Source organism: Oncorhynchus kisutch, linkage group LG16 (genome assembly GCF_002021735.2).
Source record: "Oncorhynchus kisutch isolate 150728-3 linkage group LG16, Okis_V2, whole genome shotgun sequence".
In the NCBI taxonomy this organism is placed as follows: Eukaryota; Metazoa; Chordata; class Actinopteri; order Salmoniformes; family Salmonidae; genus Oncorhynchus; species Oncorhynchus kisutch.
The window spans coordinates 17,435,241-17,455,590 of NC_034189.2; the positions used below are offsets into that span (position 1 = coordinate 17,435,241).

The following is a 20,350-nucleotide window of genomic DNA, read 5'->3' on the forward strand; positions in this document are numbered from 1 at the left end:
GAGGGCAGATGTGGAGCTCTGTGCTAGTTTCCTAACTAAGAACTGTATGGTCAGAGAATTATAATTTTGACAGCATGCATCAATCCATTTTAATGAACAGAAATCAAAGTAGGCATACAAGATAAAGCAATAAGAAATTATTTGATTTCACAAGACATTTATAAAAAAGTATATACTGTATATGTTGGTTTTGTTAACTTTAATCTTTTTAATTTGGGTTATTTAAGTATTTTTCTTGCATAGAAGTCAAAAGAAAAAGGACATTTAACCTTTCATCAACATCGATAAAAGTTGCATATTTTGGTTAAAAATGTAAATATATTGTAATGCAACATGATTATATATTGAACCATGCATTAATGTTCAAGCCCATTCTATAAACTGTTGGTTACATTGAACTACACTCATATTTAGAAAATGTTGACTCTTTTGTGAAGCTACATGATCCATGTATAATAACAAAAACAACAAAACAAGCCCGATCTCTAAACTGTTGCCAGCTTGGCTTTAATTGGGCTGTAGATGTTCTGTCTCCTGTGTTGCTCAAGGCTTGACAGTGAGCTGGGCCTGTCCATACATCTGTCTGAAGCCTCGTTTATACCCGGATGCTAATGGTCACGTGATGAGGTAGCCCCGGCTGCGAACTTCAAAACCAGTGTCTGGTTAAGACATATTGATGCCATAAGTCAGTGGGGCCACCTGTCAATGATTTTTAGAAGGCTGGTAATTATGATTTAAATGGTTTCACTGTCCAAATCGGTCTACACTTGAGAGATATCCAGACACAATGCGTTCCTGATTACAGAAAGATGTGATCACAATGGGTAATTTAATCTTCTACACCTGTATAAAAATGGACACAATCAGAATGGGGAAAAAGTGTGGGGAAAGCATTTAACCCAACCCTGCTGAATCAGAGAGGGCCCCCACCCTACGAGATTGAAATGCTCCATCCACATCAGGGACGAGCCTGCCGTGATCAGACTGGAACACACCACGTGTGTCTGTGTGCAGGGAAACACACTTTTTCCTCTTAGATGGTCCTGGTGAAATCTGATCCTCATTCCAATTTTCTGATATCTAGTGGCCTGTTTAGGTATTGAACTTACATGCATACTGAACTTACTACTGCTTAGGGAGCCAATGAGGGTAATCAGACAGAAGGAACACTTTGACAAACACAAAGAGAGAGACGAAGGCTGAATTCAGCTGGGTTGGGGTCGATTTGAATTGAAGGCAGTCAATTCAGGAAGTAAACTGAAAATCCAATTCAATATTGAAAAAAGGGTATCTATTTTTAATGACTTCTCAAGAAACTGAAAAGTAGAGGTTATTTATTTCAAAAGTTGTTCCATTTTATTTGAAATTCAAATCACATCCTGAATTGACTGCCATCATACTCTAATGACGAGATGGTCTTAATGGGATTTGTTGTTGTCGCAACAGTGGAAAGGCACGCAGGAGGAAGAGCGATCAGGTGGAAACATTATAGCCAATGATAGGGCAGATATGCGTGTGAACAACAGACTCAACTCTGATATAAAGCCGGTTTTCTTAAAGTTGCCCAGATGCCACGTACGTTCACTTATATCAATACATTCTAAAAACCTAACCATTATGAAACTTAAATTATATCAAATAAGACTCCCTTAGCAAATTAGCAATCCCATTTTCTGCTGACCAAATCGGACACTCTCATAGACCTATATTAAAAAAATCCCTACTTGGTCTACTTATTGCTGTATTCTTGCGTGAATAGATTTTAATGGGAGGGGAGCCTCTCGCTTCTCTTCTTCCTCTCTGCTTCAATTCAGAATGACCCCAACCCATGTATTCAAAATGGGTTCATGACCCATAATCCCTGACCAAAATGTTCAGTCCAAAATGATTGGAAATAATTTTTGCATACCAGAATGGTTAATTAAGTAAATATATAATGCTTTATTAATCACAAAAAAAGTAATTCAGTGTCAAACAGCAGAATAGTCTATGGAAGGAAATACATAATACAACAAAATATAAAAGTGACAAAACTGACCAACATTTACTGTAAATGTTTGTTTTTTAAATGGCATACCTAAACGGTTCAATATATACTGTATAATGATATAGTGAACACTGAGAAATAATTTAGTTTCACACAGCAGAATAGGCTATGGTAGGAAAATACATGATAAAATAAAATACAAAATGAAGTGACAGAACTATAACATGCAGTGATTTGGATTGAGGCTCACAAGATGATACAGTGTAAAGTATAATTTTCAAAGCCCAACAATTTCCATCCTTCACTATGACACCAGGGGGTGTCAAGCTTCAACTACAGACTTTCCTGATCAGCGTATTTACTTTTACCTGAGCTTGTTGTGTGCAGTTAGTACACCTGTGTAGTAGAGGCTGTTAAACGTTAGCCTTACATGGTCACATCACCTTTCCTGAGACCTGGGGGCCTATTCAAGACAGTTAAAAGATACATTTTACATGGAGTAGGCTAAGACATCATTAACTTGTGATGTAATGTGAAGAATATCCTTTCTGAACAGTATATTTTGAAAAACGCTTTACCCCTCTGAATGCATGTAATTTCCAGTAAAATGAATGCATGTAAATCCCAGTAAATCCCAGTGATTAGAAATCGACAGGTTCCTAATCTGGTAGGCAGCACAGATAATGTCAAACATAACTGGAGAGTGGTCTCCTATTCTGGTTGGGGTCGGAATCCTTAACTACACACCAGCCTGCTCTTGTCAACTTGTCTTCTCTTCCAGGTCCTTTACCAGGAAAGGGTCTACTTCTTTCAGTACCTGGTAGAACTGCTCTTGGGCACCAGGTCCCTTCAACAAAACCATTTCCAGCAGGGCCTGGTTCTTCAGTGTCTTGTTTGTTTTGTTGTCCACCTCCTGACTCTCCTCGGCATTCAGAACCACTCGCTCCTGGAGAAGCCGAAGTATGGGCCGCAACAATCCCATACGGTCCTCCAACGCCAACTTGTGTTTCTTGAAGAATTTACCATTTGTGTCCTGTCTCCCATTCATGTTCACTGGTTTTGCAATGGTACCATAGCTGGCGTGCTTTCCCAACTTAGTCTTTAACTGTTCTATCTCTATATCCCTCTCCTTCACCTTATTCATCCAGTATTTTATCTCCACTTTTGTGTCCTCATTCCTATCTTCTCCCATCAAGGGATGTTTCTGTTGGTTTTCTTCAGGGAGTCCTGGACAGTCTGTCTGTGTCTGTCTGTCTATATTTGACGGACTGAGAAAGTCTGTCTGTGCCTGTCTGTCTATATTTGACAGACTGAGAGAGTCTGTCTGTGCCTGTCTGTCTATATTTGACAGACTGAGAGAGTCTGTCTGTGCCTGTCTGTCTATATTTGACAGACTGAGAAAGTCTGTCTGTGCCTGTCTGTCTATATTTGACAGACTGAGAGAGTCTGTCTGTGCCTGTCTGTCTATATTTGACAGACTGAGAGAGTCTGTCTCTGAATGCTGATTAAGACAAGACTGTAGTCTTGTTATATCCTCATCCTTCTGTTTAAGGATCTCTTGCAGTTTTTTGATTTCATTCTGAAGGAACTCGTTGGATCTGCCATTTTCAATTGATAGACGTGAATAAAGTTTTCTAATTTTTTTCAAAATGTTTCCTTTCAGAGCAATCTTCTTCATCAACCTCTTGGTTGATATCCTTACAGGATCGGTGGCTTCTTCCTCCACGTAGAAATTCTCATATTTGTTTTTAAGAGACATGTCCTCTAATGTCTTGATCACCTCCCTGTTCTGTTGCTTGCGTGGCTTGTTGTCATAGAGAACATGACACCGGTTTCCACATTTTCTTATCAAATGTTCAAATGTATCTTTGATTTTCTGCTCACTGAGGTCAAATTCAGCCAGTTTTTCCCCTTTTGTGAACAACACCATAGTATGATCCCATACTCTCTTGGTAAGCAGATCTTCCAGTATATTCTGCTCACACACATTAAAACTAGACTTTTTAGAGGTGGATTCAATGACCAAGAGGACAGCATTAGGTCCGTCTTTAAATGACTTAACAGAGTCTTGGACCTGCCGCTTTATCTTCTTTCGACTGCTATAGAGTCCAGACTGACTCCAGCCAGGAGTGCGGATCACAGTTATTTTCAGATTTATTTTCTTCACACGTTGTTTATTACTGAATATCCAGAAAGAGGACTTCTTGTCAAGGATTATGTTTCCTACGGTACTCTTTCCAGCACCCTTACCTCCAATAAGCACAAAATCCAAACGATTAAACAGGACCTCTGGTGGTGGTTTAGTAGAGAAAAGACAAACAGAAAAACAGTGAGGTTTTATTTTGTGAAGTTATATGATAACAGACAGTATGATAACTAATGGCATTATTTTTTTCCTCCAAATCTGCAAACAGCAAACAGTATATGCAGTACATGCACAGAATTAGTTTATTCCTAGATTATAATGAAACGATTTAACATCTGCTGATTTAGACATAGTAGAAAGTATGCATGGTTTAGGCCCCAATTCAATCAGATAAAGACAAACCACACTGCAGGTTCAATCAAAATAGTATTTGTGTCAAAATCGACACACTCTGCAAATGTCAGATACATTGGCCATTGACTCAACAACACACCTGTCTCTAAAATACAACATTAATATTCTAAGTGAATACGCAGTATGTTATTATTTGTCTGTAATTGAGTGAATTGGGGCCATTAGGCATGATCCTTTCTTAAAGGAGTAACATACCCTCTTCATCTAACTCTTCATTTGTAATTAATGGATCCTCATCTGTGTCTGGGAGAGGACACAGAGATGCATGGTTATTTATTATTTCATATGAATTCAACAATTATTTTGATTAAAAGTTTTGATTGATGCTTGCAAATAATGATAGAAATCTAGTTCTGTCTGAGACATACCTGTACATGTTTTACTGTGTTTGGCTCCCATACTGCATGTTATGTAAGAATTTTGCTTAAAATCCACTGGATCCACGAAACACTGCAACTACAGTTGACAATGGCAACCGGGATCTTTCTGTCAAACTATGGAGAGATGACACATTGGGAGTTAGTCATAAACTAAATGTAAAGAAAATGTCAACTTTGACATATTTCTCCCCAGTGCTTCACAAGGGCTACAGAACCTGTGTTGTTTGGAAACCGCCAATCTGGCACTTGTTGCAGTTTAATATGTCATCTTTATTTTCAATAATAGAATAGGTTGTTATCAGTGCACGAATTGGACTGAATTAGTGTCAGGACAGTAAGAACAAGAAAGAATTAAGGCTGTGACCTCAGCGATTTCCATTTGAAATAAACTCTCTGTAATGTAAATGGTAAAATAATTTGCTAACAGCATCAAGAATAATGACTACTATATATTTTTTAAGATGGTAACAATAGTAATAAAATGTTTATAATAATAATAATACTACTACTTATTAAACTAATTATAATGACAGTATAATAATCAACTTTAGAAAATACATAGCAAACACATGATTTGAACGGGGCGGCAGGTAGCCTAGCTGTTAAGAGCAATGGGCTATTAAATGTTGCTGTTCACCTAGTGGTCTTGGGGATTCGAACCAATCTGCTGATGTGCCCTTGAGCAAGGCACTTAACTATAATTGCTTCTGTGAATCGCTCTGGATAAGATTGCCAAAATGTAAAATGTACTGCATGTAGACCGTTCATATTGAACTACACAACATTATCTGTCCATTGTGTCACAATATAAATGGGGTTCATTCTACTGAAGACAACAGTCTATTCAAATCTAGAGAGAGTACACACCCAATTCTACAGAGAGTACACACACTATTATTTCAGCCCTTTATTTGATATGTAGAATTAGCTGAAATGCAGTCAGAAGTGTGTATAGAATATACTTAAGGCCCGAGGGTTGTGGTATATGGCCAATATACCACGGCTAAGGGCTGTACTGATGCACGACGCAATGTGCATTGCCTGGATACATCACTTAGCCATGGTATATTGGCCATATAATGTACCACAAACCCCCGAGGGGCATTACTAACATAATGACAACATTAAACATAAATGTTTTGTCATACCAGTAGTATACGGCATTCAGCCAATATATATATTGCTCTTAAAGGACCCAAAGTCGCTTCGCTTTAGTTTAAAAGAAACACAAGAAGAAGATAAAACAGTCCTCCAACCTCCCAGTTTATAAATGTACATATATCACTGTACACTGTACATTGTCTTGCAGAAAGAGGGGGGTCCATTCTACTCAGGAGCACCAATAGTCTCCAAATCATATATGTACTGTGACGTAGGATTCTTGCTATATTCATGAGAACCTTAAGGGTACAATTTAAAATGATTCATGTGATTTACCTTTTTCTGTCTTTAAAATCTATGATAAATAGCAGAAACTATTGTACACTCACTCCTTCGTTCTATGTGAGAATGCTGTTCATCGACTACAGCTCAACATTTAACACCATAGTACCCTCCAAACTCGTCATCAAGCTCGAGACCCTGGGTCTCGACCCCGCCCTGTGCAACTGGGTACTGGACTTCCTGACGGGCTGTCCCCAGGTGGTGAGGGTAGGTAACAACATCTCCACCCCGCTGATCCTCAACACTGGGGCCCCACAAGGGTGCGTTCTGAGCCCTCCTGTACTCCCTGTTCACCCACGACTGCGTGGCCATGCACGCCTCCAACTCAATCATCAAGTTTGCGGACGACACTACAGTGGTAGCTTGATTACCAACAACGACGAGACGGCCTACAGGGAGGAGGTGAGGGCCCTCGGAGTGTGGTGTCAGGAAAATAACCTCACACTCAACGTCAACAAAACAAAGGAGATGATTGTGGACTTCAGGAAACAGCAGAGGGAGCACCCCCCTATCCACATCGATGGGACAGTAGTGGAGAGGGTAGTAAGTTTTAAGTTCCTCGGCGTACACATCACTGACAAACTCAATTGGTCCACCCACACAGACAGCGTCGTAAAGAAGGCGCAGCAGCGCCTCTTAAAACTCAGGAGGCTGAGGAAATTCGGCTTGTCACCAAAAGCACTCACAAACTTCTACAGATGCACAATCGAGAGCGTCCTGTCGGGCTGTATCACCGCCTGGTACGGCAACTGCTCCGCCCACTACCGCAAGGCTCTCCAGAGGGTAGTGAGGTCTGCACAACGCATCACCGGGGGCAAACTACCTGCCCTCCAGGACACCTACACCACCTGATGTCACAGGAAGGCCATAAAGATCATCAAGGACAACAACCACCCGAGCCACAGCCTGTTCACCCCGCTATCATCCAGAAGGTGAGGTCAGTACAGGTGCATCAAAGCAGGGACCGAGAGACTGAAAAACAGCTTCTATCTCAAGGCCATCAGACTGTTAAACAGCCACCACTAATATTGAGTGGCTGCTGCCAACTTACTGACTCAACTCCAGCCACTTTAATAATGGAAATTGATGTCAAATATATCACTAGCCACTTCAAACTATGCTACTTAATATAATGTTTACATACCCTACATTACTCATCTCATATGTATATGTATATACTGTACTCTGTCATCTACTGCATCTTTATGTAATACATGTATCACTAGCCACTTTAAACTATGCCACTTTGTTTACATACCCTACATTACTCATCTCATATGTATATACTGTACTCGATACCATCTACTGCATCTTGCCCATGCCGTTCTGTACCATCACTCATTCATATATCTTTATGTACATATTCTTTATCCCTTTACACTTGTGTGTATAAGGTAGTAGTTTTGGAATTGTTAGGTTAGATTACTCGTTGATTATTACTGCATTGTCGGCACTAGAAGCACAAGCATTTCGCTACACTCGCATTAACATCTGCTAACCATAAGACCGCTGAACAATTTATCAAATGGCCAACAGACTATTACACGGACCCCACCCCCTACCTCCTCCATTTGTTTTGTACACTGCTGCTACTCGCTGTTTGTTATCCATGCATAGTCCCTTCACCCCTACCTACATGTATATATTACCTATAACCTGTACCCCTGCACACTGACTCAGTACCGGTTCCCCCTGTGTATAGCCTCGTCATTGTTATGCTATTGTTACTTTTTATTATTTTTTACTTTTAGTTTATTTGGAAAATCTTTTCTTAACTCTTCTTGAACTGCATTGTTGGTTAATGGCTTGTAAGTCAGCATTTCACTGTAAGGTCTACACCTGTTGTATTCAGCATTTCACTGTAAGGTCTACACCTGTTGTATTCGGCATTTCACTGTAAGGTCTACTACACCTGTTGTATTCAGCATTTCACTGTAAGGTCTACACCTGTTGTATTCAGCATTTCACTGTAAGGTCTACACCTGTTGTATTCGGCATTTCACTGTAAGGTCTACACCTGTTGTATTCAGCATTTCACTGTAAGGTCTACACCTGTTGTATTCGGCATTTCACTGTAAGGTCTACTACACCTGTTGTATTCAGCATTTCACTGTAAGGTCTACACCTGTTGTATTCAGCATTTCACTGTAAGGTCTACACCTGTTGTATTCGGCATTTCACTGTAAGGTCTACACCTGTTGTATTCAGCATTTCACTGTAAGGTCTACACCTGTTGTATTCGGCATTTCACTGTAAGGTCTACACCTGTTGTATTCAGCATTTCACTGTAAGGTCTACACCTGTTGTATTCAGCATTTCACTGTAAGGTCTACTACACCTGTTGTATTCAGCATTTCACTGTAAGGTCTACACCTGTTGTATTCGGCATTTCACTGTAAGGTCTACTACACCTGTTGTATTCAGCATTTCACTGTAAGGTCTACACCTGTTGTATTCAGCATTTCACTGTAAGGTCTACACCTGTTGTATTCAGCATTTCACTGTAAGGTCTACTACACCTGTTGTATTCAGCATTTCACTGTAAGGTCTACACCTGTTGTATTCAGCATTTCACTGTAAGGTCTACACCTGTTGTATTCAGCATTTCACTGTAAGGTCTACACCTGTTGTATTCAGCATTTCACTGTAAGGTCTACACCTGTTGTATTCAGCATTTCACTGTAAGGTCTACTACACCTGTTGTATTCAGCATTTCACTGTAAGGTCTACACCTGTTGTATTCAGCATTTCACTGTAAGGTCTACACCTGTTGTATTCAGCATTTCACTGTAAGGTCTACACCTGTTGTATTCAGCATTTCACTGTAAGGTCTACTACACCTGTTGTATTCAGCATTTCACTGTAAGGTCTACACCTGTTGTATTCAGCATTTCACTGTAAGGTCTACTACACCTGTTGTATTCAGCATTTCACTGTAAGGTCTACACCTGTTGTATTCAGCATTTCACTGTAAGGTCTACACCTGTTGTATTCAGCATTTCACTGTAAGGTCTACACCTGTTGTATTCAGCATTTCACTGTAAGGTCTACACCTGTTGTATTCAGCATTTCACTGTAAGGTCTACACCTGTTGTATTCAGCATTTCACTGTAAGGTCTACACCTGTTGTATTCAGCATTTCACTGTAAGGTCTACACCTGTTGTATTCAGCATTTCACTGTAAGGTCTACTACACCTGTTGTATTCAGCATTTCACTGTAAGGTCTACACCTGTTGTATTCAGCATTTCACTGTAAGGTCTACACCTGTTGTATTCAGCGCATGTGACAAATAATGTTTGATTTGATTTATTGTAATATTTTATCACCCACAGCCTGCACTCGGAATGACTGCTATGGTGAAGGACTTCACAAGCAAGACTACCTAAACCATCTAAATTGGAACAACCATCTCAGGAATGGGTATAATAAGTACAACCCCTTACAGATTGGATTCATTTAGATTGTTTATCTTTGTATAGTATAAGCACAATGAATCAATCAATGTGCATTGGTTGTAAAACTGACTGGAAAAAGCTGACTATCCTGTTTAATCTTGCATTCTAAATGCCTGTGTTTAAGATGAGAACACTTATTGGCAAATCTAAATGCTTAAGTTTTAAACACTGTTGTTTAGGTTGTAAACATTTCATGTTTCATGGTTTCACCTAGTATACTGCATACACTCAGTGTACAAAACATTAAGAACACCTTCCTAATTTTGATTTTGCACCCCCTTTTGCCCTCAGAACAGTCTCAATTCGTCGGGGCATAGACTTGAAATGGTTTTGAAAGTGTTCCACAGGGATGCTGGCCCATGTTGACTCCAATACTTCCCACAGTTATCAAGTTGGCTGGATACCCTTTGGGTGTTGGACCATTCTTGATACACATGGTGAACTGTTATGCGTGAAAAACCCAGCAGCGTTGCAGTTCTTGACCAAAACCGGTGCACCTGGCCCCTACTACCATACCACTATCATACCCCATTCAAAGGGACTTAAAAATGGTGTCTCTCACTCTCTGAATGGCACACATACTGTAAACAATCCATGAATGAATTTTCTCAATGCTTAAAAATCCTTCTTTAAACTGTTTCCTCCCCTTCATCTACATTGAGTATGGTTACATGCACACAATATTGAGATAATTGTGAATAGTCTGATTAATATAATAGTTTGTTTACATGCTTTGCAAGAAAAATGATTTCCCTAACAATCTTGTTTACATGGACACATCTGAAATCAGGCTACCTGACGGCACTCTGATAAATGGAGAAAATCGGCAATCAAAATAATGATACCTGTTACCTGGAGCTTGCAGGGATTTGTAGTTTTGCATGTCTACTTTGATGCTAAATAGCATTTTCAAATCTGAGAGTAAATAAATCAACAAGTCATCTTGTCCGAGAGAGACATGGTTATCAAAACATCACGCCAAGGTAGGCCTACACAGCCCTTATTTTAAGTGTTTCTAAACTATAGTGGAAAAACGATTGTAACCATTTCCCTGTTTGACCGCTAGGTTTTATGGATATTATGACACCTCCACTGTGTGGCTCCATACTGTACCTAAGAGCCAATCCCTTTGATGCGAGCTCACCCACCTTAAGCACATGGCTGTCTTCCTGAAGCCCTCATTCGCTCTCTGATACTCTGTGTAGTCTGGTACAAATCCAAAATAGATTCATTAGTTGTTAATGGACACCTCCAGACGTATGAAAATAAAAAAAAATAAAAAAATAAATAAGACTAAATGTTTGTTTCCCATTGCCAAAGTAACATTGTAAGTACTGTTAGACATTTGTTTGGACCATAATAATCTAATGGCTAAAGGTGTGTGTGGGAAGTGATAAAGCACTTTTAGAGAAGAAGATTGAGCAGAGGTCAGAGATTTAAATAATTTAGCTCCTCACCGACAAGGTTCTCCGGGTGTTTCAGCTTGATGATGTGTTTCGAACCCTGAGCAGTGGTAGTCGCCTCCATCCTCCTCACAACCACGGCTCACCAGCCTCTCTGTCCATCCAACCTGTCAATGGTCTCCTTGGGAGCCTCTCCTTGTCTCCCCACCTTCCCAGGATGCACCATGCCACGCGGGCGTACACCTCTTTCAGCTCCCTCTCCCTCAGCAGTGACCCCTGGAGGCACCCCTGGACAAGGTCAAATTGAGCGGTTCAAGATTTTAGAATGAAATGACTGAAAACGCAGTCATTTAAGATATACAGTATGTCAAATTATATTTGAATTTACTTCTACCCGATGCCTTTTATGATGGATTTTGATTGGGTTCTCATAATGCTGAGGGGAACATGATGTTTGTACTGGTTAGTTAGTGTTTTTTCTCTCACACACACACACACACACACACACACACACACACACACACACACACACACACACACACACACACACACACACACACACACACACACACACACACACACACACACACACACACACACACACACATACACACAATTAAATTGAACTCCTTACCGTCTTTATCCCTGAAGCGACCTTATACATGTTGTCTCCCACCTTTTCCACAATCCCCTCCACCAGAGTTGATCCTTATCTGAAAATGCTTCTTGATCTTCTCCATGTCTTTGTCAGAGTTACTTTTCCTCATCTCTCCTCAATCCACTGTGGCAACCCTGGCACCATTGTATTGTACCATTGTCTCTGAACAGTTGCTTGAGTTTCTTATCTTAAATCAAAGTCATCCATAACATTTTCACTTTTTTTCTTTTTTGTCTAATTTTCTTTTTTGTCTCTGGCCTGTTATTCCGGAACGTTTATAGACAAGCAGTGACACATCTTTGTGTTTAGAAAACTATCAAAGGGCTAATATAATACAATATCAAAATTTAATATGGAAAAGGAAACTGATATTGCTTATAGTTACAATATCAACAAGAAAAGGGTTCATTTACATATATGACTATAAACAAATCTAACCGAAAATATGACAAAGATCCATGACATTGACTGTTGCCAATAATGAACTGAGTCTGAAGTGAGTAGGACATACACTACAAAGTATGTGGTCATCCCTTCAAATTAGTGGATTTGGCTATTTCAGCCACACCTGTTGCTGACAAGTGTATAAAATCGAGCACACCACCATGCAATCTCCATAGACAAACATTGGCAGTAGAATGGCCTGTAGTGAAGAGCTCAGTGACTTTCAATGTGGCACCGACATAGGATGGCACATTTCCAAGAAGTCAGTTCATCAAATTTCTGGTCTGCTAGAGGTCAACTGTAAGTGCTGTTATTGTAAAGTGGAAATGTTTAGGAGCAACAACAGCTCAGCCGCAAAGTGGTAGCCCACATAACCTCACAGAACTGGATCGCCAACTGTTGAAGCACGTAGTGTGTAAAAATCATCTGTCCTCAGTTGCAATACTCACTACGAGTTCAAAACTGCCTCTGGAAGCAACGTCAGCACAATAACTGTTTGTCAGGAGCTTAATGAAATGGGTTTCCATGGCAGAGCAGCCACACACAAGCCTAAAATCACCATGTGCAATGCCAAGCGTCAGCTGGAGTGGTGTAAAGCTCGTCGACATTGGACTCTGGAGCAGTGGAAATTAGTTCTCTGAAGTGATGAATCATGCTTCTGAGTTTGACAGATGCCAGGAGAACGCTACCTGCCCGAATGCATAGTGCCAACTGTAAAGTTTGGTGGAGGAGTAATAATTGTCTAGAGCTGTTTTTCATGGTTCAGGCTAGGCCCCTTAGTTCCAGTGAAGGGAAATCTTAACACCACAGCTTACAATGACATTCTAGACAATCCTGTGCTTCCAACACCGTGGTAACAGTTTGGGGAAGGCCCTTTCCTGTTTCAGCAGGACAATGCCCCCGCACACAAAGCGAGGTCCGTACAGAAATGGTTTGTTGAGATTGGTGTGGAAGAACTTGACTGAACTGCGCAGAGCCTTGACCTCAACTTCAACACTTTTGGGATGAATTGCAACGCCGACTGTGAGCCAGGCCTAATCACCCAACATTAGTGCCCGTCCTCACTAATGGTCTCGTGGCTGAATGGAAGCAAGTCCCTGCAGCAATGTTCCAAAATCTAGTGGCAAGCCTTCCCAGAAGAGTAGAGGCTGTTAAAGCAGCAAAGGGGGGACCAACTCCATATTAATGCCCATGATGTTGTAATGAGATGTTCAACGAGCATGTAGTATATTTAATGAATTATGTTTAAATCACAATGCTTCTCCTATTTCTAACAGGAAGGGCTCCAGTATGTCTTGCACAGCTGGGTCATTGCGTGGTATCCTCTTCATGAGGTCTCGTGTTTTTGTGATTGATTCATTAAATCCAAAGGCTTTTATCATCATATCTCCTACATCCAGTTGTTTTGCATGTTCCAGTTTTCCGCTGGGGATTTCAGTCAACAAGTGCTTCAGTTTTTTAAATTCATCTTCAAGGAGTTCACCCAAGATGCTGTTAAGTGTGTTCTGCCACGTCCCCTTTTCGGTGATTCCTAATATGATAGAAATATAGGATTATAATTTTGAACTCTATATTATGTTTTTGTTTGACTAAAATAACAGCATCAAATACTTTTTGGGTATAACTAGGCCTCCTGTACAATAACTGTATTGTATTATTTGATGTAATCTTCTCAAAAAATACAGTGGTGTAAAGTACTTAGGTAAAAAAAATGTAAAGTACTAGTTAACTCGTTTTTAGGGTATTTGTATTGTACTTTACTATTTCTATTTTCGACAACTTTTACTTTTACGTCACTACATTCCCAATGAAAATAATGTACTTTTTACTCCATACATTTTCCCTGACACCCAGATGCTTAGCAGGACAGGACAATGGTACAATTCACACACATCAAGAGAACATCCTGGTCATCTCTACTGCCTCTTATCTGACAGACTCAGTAAACACATATGCTTTGTTTATAAATGATGTCTGAGTGTTGGAGCATGCCCCTGGCTATCCGTAATAAAATTAATTTAAAAAATCGTGCCATCTGATTTGTTTAATATAAGGAATGTGAAATGATTTTTTACTTTTGATACTTAATTAAGTATATTTTAAACCAAATACTTTTAGACTTTTACTCAAGTAGTATTTTACTGGGTGACTCACTTTTACTTGAGTCATTTTCTATTAAGGTATGTTTACTGTTACTCAAGAATGACAATTTCCACCACTGGAAAAATACAACATAACAGTAAAGCACAATATGTTTATTACTCCTATTGTGACACTAACCTACATGTTTCAACACTAGCCTCTAGCAATTTCAACTTCTAAACTTCTTCAACGGGCGTAAAAATAATGTTGGACAGCTGAAGCAAGTACAAACTATTCTTGTTTTTAACAATACCAAATTACCCAAGATTTTAGTTGTGGGTTAAGTAAACATTTATGAATGGAGCTATTAAAATTGAGCAAGCTCCATTCCTCAGCATCATAGCAAACCAATAAGCATACTTACTATTAGTGGACATTTCTTCAGTTGCTGTCAACTTGTCTTGTGTTTGCTTCAACGTTTCTTTTGTTTGCTTCAACTCTTCTTTTGTTTGCTTCAACTCTTCTTTTGTTTGCTTCAACTCTTCTTTTGTTTGCTTCAACTCTTCTTTTGTTTGCTTCAACTCTTCTTTTGTTTGCTTCGACTCTTCTTTTGTTTGCTTCAACTCTTCTTTTGTTTGCTTCGACTCTTCTTTTGTTTGCTTCAACTCTTCTTTTGTTTGCTTCAACTCTTCTTTTGTTTGCTTCGACTCTTCTTTTGTTTGCTTCAACTCTTCTTTTGTTTGCTTCAACTCTTCTTTTGTTTGCTTCAACTCTTCTTTTGTTTCTTTGTCCTCTTCTGTCTGTTTCTTTACTTTGGGACTTAACTGATCAATTTGAGCCTGTAATTCTTGTATTTCTTCAGTCTTCTGTTTAATGATCTTCTCCAGTTTTTCTATCTTAATCTCAATGGATTCAATTTTTTTCTTATTCTTCCTATAGCTTGGCAGATGTGATTTAAGTTGGTTGCACTTCTTTTCAAGGTTATTTTTCAGACATGTCTTTTTCTTCAGTTTATTCTCTGTGGCAATATCTTCCATGTTGAAATTCTCATTTTTGTTCTCAGCTATATTTACCTCTAAATTGTAGATCAGCTCCCTACTCTGAACCTTCCATGAATTTATGTCGGAAAGACAAAAATACCTTCCTTCACATTTCTCTATCAACCAGTCAAGTTTAAGTTTAGTAATGTATTCGTCAATAGGCATATTTTCTTTCATCAATCCTTTCTCATTTGTGAACAGCACTATTATATTTTCCCATACATTTTCAGTGAACATTTCTTCAAACATGCTTTTTCCTTCTTCATTTGTGAAAATAGCGAGAGAGTCTGTACAACCGATTTTAATAACCAAGAGGAGAGCGTTAGGTCCATCTGTAAATGACGACTGGACAGATTTTAGAATCTGCTGTTTTGTCTCCGTACTTAATTTCCCAGACCAACCTGGAGTGCGGACCACAGTAATTTTATGGTTGCCTGAGTTGGACTCTTTCTTCACAGCTTGTTTGCTCCATGATGTCCAGTAACTGAATTCCTTTTTGTTCAGGATGATGTTTCCTGTTTTATTCTTTCCAGCACCATGGTAGCCAATAATCACAAAATCCAGTTTTTCAAAAAGGACAACTGTTGGTGACAGGGTAATGACAAACCAAAAATAGTGTTAGAATCTTTTTTTATGATGTTTTTTTCTAAAGAGATTAAGAATTTAATGATTTAAACAATATAACAAGTTCATACCATCCTCTTTTGACTCATCCTTTTCAACCAATGGAATTTTATCAGAAGCTATGGCGAAGACAGAGTATGGTTAAGTATATTTAAAAAAATGAATGAACATGTTGGTGGCAACTAAGTAAAGAAACCTACCACTTGACCCGGATCCCATTTTAAGCCACTGCGATACCATGTAGGACTCCCATTGCTTTGAAAAGCACTGTGTTCACTATTTGCTGCAGTGTCTACCGGTATTTGAATCCATCACAATGCCATCCTGTTCTTCTCCATGTTATGTTAATCCTGGGAGAGAATATAAATAATAATTGACAGTTAGTCAAGAAAGCTTTCGAATTATAGTTGTTTATCTCCTTGGTGTCTTTATATGTGATATAGCACCTACCCACTGGGCACAGACGTCAGTTCACCTTATAGTTTTGAATTACATTTGGTTGAGTTGTCAACTAGCCGTTGATGACTTGCAAATCTAATCAGTTTTCCATGTTGATTCAATGTCACCACATAAAATTAAATGTGTAAACAACGTTGATTCAACCAGCTATTGCCCACTGATATTTCCCCACAGCAGTTAAATGTTGTTGCATAATCATTGTCTCTTACATTACCTTGCCTAGTAAGTCCAAGGGCGTGGTTTGGTTTTATAGTTCAGTTGATAAGAAACTGCACGATGACTGTGTACAACACAAACATACATGTACAACTGAGGATATAGTATTTTCTAGTTTTGTTTTGAATTGTCTGTTAAGATCAAATCAAATATTGTATGAAATATACTTTTTAAAATCTACATTCATGAAGTACTCAAGATAAATATTGAGTTAAATGTTTATAAAGAGTAAAAATTTCAAGGTTTACATTTAAGAATGATACCAGGTTTTGTCTGAGCATGTAATGGCTTCAGTTGATGAGAGCACATGGCTAATGGAGTTTGTTTGAGCTGAAGTGAGACCTTTAAGAAAATGGACAAATCACTTCTTCTGCCCTTTTAATTTCCTGGTTTGGGTTTGGATGTTTGTCTGATATCAAATAGCGTGTTTTTTAGAATAAAAAGAGACAATTATATTTATGAACCAAAGCAATTGAATGGAATTGTGTTGAAACGGAATTGTCCAAAAATATATACATTTTTATATACAAGTATTTTGCTGTTTGCCTCTGCTTCACTCTGCCTGCCCACCCCAGACCTAGAACCTGACATTTTTACAACATTTGACAATTGAATAATTGTAGACCTAGTGTTCTGAAGCAACCTCCCAAAAAATACGTAGTTTCCAGACGATGCAGTTAGGTTCATTTTATATTCTGAATGAAAGGTGAATGTCACGTTTGTCGGACAAAGGAGACCAAGGTGCAGCGTGGTATGTGTACATTCTATTTTATTAACGAATGAACACTGAACAAACTAACAAACTGAACCATGAAGCTATATGGATAGTGCAGACAGGCAACTACACATAGACAAGACTCCCGGGCCGCAAACCTGAACTTTAGATTTTCTGTATTTCCCCTGATTGTCTACTATGCGATTAAAATGTGGATGAAACGGGGGGAAAAGCATTATCAGAGATTGAGCTAGACAGACATCCAACGTTATGGTTCATTACCAACACCTACTGTACTGTAGCAGCCCCACCTCAAGTCTGAAGACGGTTTGCAGGAATGCCCACATGCAGGAAACACCCTGATTTGCAGGCCGCAATTACACCATTCTCGTTCCATCAGGTAGGCTACTAAACAAATGGCTCTGAAGAGTAAGTTGTAAATTACTTTTAAATAAATAGTCATGACCGCCATTGAACCTGGGACATAAACCGAACATCCATATCAATAAACAAAAGTCACATTCATCAACAGTCGAAGCCTCTTGGACCTAGAATTGGCGCTCCGGTACTGCTTGCCATGCGGTAGCAGAAAGAACAGTTTATGACTAAAGTCACAACATAATACTGAAAGAAAACACAACAAAGACATACATTTTTGGCCTAATTCACATTCTTCTGAAAACCTAACCCTAGGATATAGTTTCATTTTTCAGAGAGACAATTGCACATGTTTTTATGCCAAAGACACACCAGAATTTCTTTGGAACTTTTTCACTTTGAAAATGTAGAGAAGGTAGTGTAAATCTGTAGGGAAAGAAATCCAACTTCATCTCTTTTTCGATTTAATTTGAAGGCAGCAAAATATGATGACAATGCAAGGGGCGTGTAGACTTACTAGGCATTGTAAAGTTTTCCAGTTTATTTGGAAAGTAGTAGTAGTTTATAAAGTCTAAAATGCAGCAGCCATCTTGTTGTTACAGTGGAAAAATATTTTAACCGACAGAGGTAGCCTATGCTTTTGGATTGAACATAGAAGGATAACACAATAAACAGGCACTCACCATAGAAGGTCACCAGGTCACCTTAAGTCTTCTTCTCATAATTGCAAGAATCCATTGTGATCAAAATAATGGACAACTATTCTTAACTTAAATCACAGAGTTACTCAAAAGTTGCCGACGGGGCACACTATGCTTAGACCTAAATCTCATATCCCCTTCCTCCCAACCAAATACAAATACAGGAAATAGCAGAGGGGAGTTGCAATAACCATGGAAACCGGAGACGTCAAGAATTCCTAATGAGTTCAAAGAGCTCTCAGAGATATTGATCTGGAGGAAGAGCGTGCGCAACAGAAAATAATAACTGACAAAATCAAAGAATGCTTCAACAGTGAAGACCCTAGTCAAGCTACTGCACTTGATTTGTGAAAAACACATTTCATATATTGTTGCTGTTTTTAGCCCTTTATGAACAGGGGTTTAAGATATCCTTAAGAGTCTTGACTCACCCATGCATCAATCTAGGTAACATCATAAAAACATACCCATCCAAACGCATCAGTTTAAGCTAGAGGTGTGTTTTTTTCATGGGCTCCGTCTCAATCCACTGCATCCGCCTATGTCGGCCCCCTCTTCTGCGTTGGAAGGTGGCCAAGCTACAGCGGTGTTTGTCAGATCATGAGACATCCTGAAAATCTGTCTTTTCACAAAAACGCGTGTAGCGTATGGAAAGATTAGACTCTCCCGAACATGATGGTGTTCTCCGTTTTGCTCTACGATTCCCACAAGCCCCATGGGACTCATCTAAAGTCGGTAACGCTGATGTGCCAACTTCTGTCTGTAGTGTCCTAACCATTTGGGCTACAAACAAAACACCCCACTGTGGAAATGGGAGACTCTCACAAACACAATGGTGTTTTCCGGTTTGCTCTACCCACAAGTGTCACGGGACTCGTCTTACGGTAAACAATATAAGGGAATGGAAGTATGGAGGTAGTTTTGTGCCAATAAAAATGAGGGGTTCAATATGTGTAAAAAAAGAAGAAGATGTATATATATATCCTGAACTTTCTTATATCTTCTAGATATAGGACATTTAAAACCTTTTGATTTATTTTGTTGACTGTCTTTATTGCAATTTGTGAATGGTTTATTCAATGCGTTTCTACGGGCTATAGTAAGTACAGGCCAAATTCAATATTCTACCGAATATTTTTTATATTTTCTTTGGGCATACCTAAAGGGTCCTAAAAAAAGTTATTATTAGAAAAAGAGATAGGAGGGGTGTCACAATGGGTGTAACTGGTCGAAGGAAGTCAGGTGCAGGAGAGCAGAGATGAGTGAACAAGCACACTTTAATCAGGCAGAGGAAAAAAACAGCCACATTCCGGCCTAAGGGAAAAGCGATAGCGCACAAATACACAAAATGGTACAAAATACAGAACCATAGGTACAACAATACGCGGCCCACAACCAGCCTGTAGCGTCACACATGTAACAAACAAACAATACCACACACAGACATGGGGGGAAACAGAGGATAATATACACGTAGAGTAATGAGGGGATGTAAACCAGGTGTGCGGAAAAACAAGACAAAACAAATGGAAAATGAAAAGGTGGAATGGCGATGGCTAGAAGACCGGTGACGTCGACCGCTGAATGCCGCCCGAACAAGGAGAGGGACGGACTTCGGCGGGAGTCGTGACATTACCCCCCCTCCCTTGATGCGTGGCTTCAGCAGCGCACCTACACCGGCTTCGGGGACGACCCGGCAGCAAAATATGATGACAATGCAAGGGGCGTGTAGACTTACTAGGCATTGTAAAGTTTTCCAGTTTATTTGAGCTCAACCATACCAAATGATTGTCAAATATCAGA

The 20,350-nt window shown here is 39.3% G+C and overlaps 1 protein-coding gene across 6 annotated transcripts; it reads right to left on the minus strand.

The window, feature by feature from the left end:
• Window positions 1-1,916: 1,916 nt before the first annotated feature.
• Window positions 1,917-19,329, minus strand: LOC109906219 (uncharacterized). Of its 6 annotated transcripts, none has more exons than XM_031791908.1 (11): window positions 18,530-19,254; window positions 16,279-16,428; window positions 16,150-16,197; window positions 14,839-16,035; window positions 11,865-13,863; window positions 11,625-11,666; window positions 11,285-11,518; window positions 10,976-11,033; window positions 4,916-5,041; window positions 4,743-4,790; window positions 1,918-4,276 (listed from the first exon to the last, which is right to left on the minus strand). In XM_031791908.1, the coding sequence occupies exons 9-11, from the start codon at window positions 4,944-4,946 to the stop codon at window positions 2,748-2,750; spliced, it is 1,608 nt and encodes a 535-aa protein (XP_031647768.1). In that variant the 5' UTR covers window positions 4,947-5,041; window positions 10,976-11,033; window positions 11,285-11,518; window positions 11,625-11,666; window positions 11,865-13,863; window positions 14,839-16,035; window positions 16,150-16,197; window positions 16,279-16,428; window positions 18,530-19,254; the 3' UTR covers window positions 1,918-2,747. The 6 variants fall into 6 exon arrangements, 5 of the variants coding, with proteins under 5 accessions (XP_031647766.1, XP_031647768.1, XP_031647767.1 ...); XM_031791907.1 differs by having other exon boundaries at window positions 11,619-11,666; XM_020503843.2 differs by lacking the exon at window positions 11,625-11,666.
• Window positions 19,330-20,350: the final 1,021 nt, after the last annotated feature.

What these genes read in the sequence shown, in the direction of transcription:
- LOC109906219 (XM_031791906.1), bottom strand. Translation starts at nt 4,946, where the DNA reads ATGGGAGCCAAACACAGTAAAACATGTACAG. An exon ending in ACACAGTAAAACATGTACAG is followed by an intron (nt 4,791 to 4,915) that starts GTATGTCTCAGA and finishes GTCCTCTCCCAG; the next exon opens with ACACAGATGAGGATCCATTA. An exon ending in TGAAGAGTTAGATGAAGAGG is followed by an intron (nt 4,277 to 4,742) that starts GTATGTTACTCC and finishes AACCACCACCAG; the next exon opens with AGGTCCTGTTTAATCGTTTG.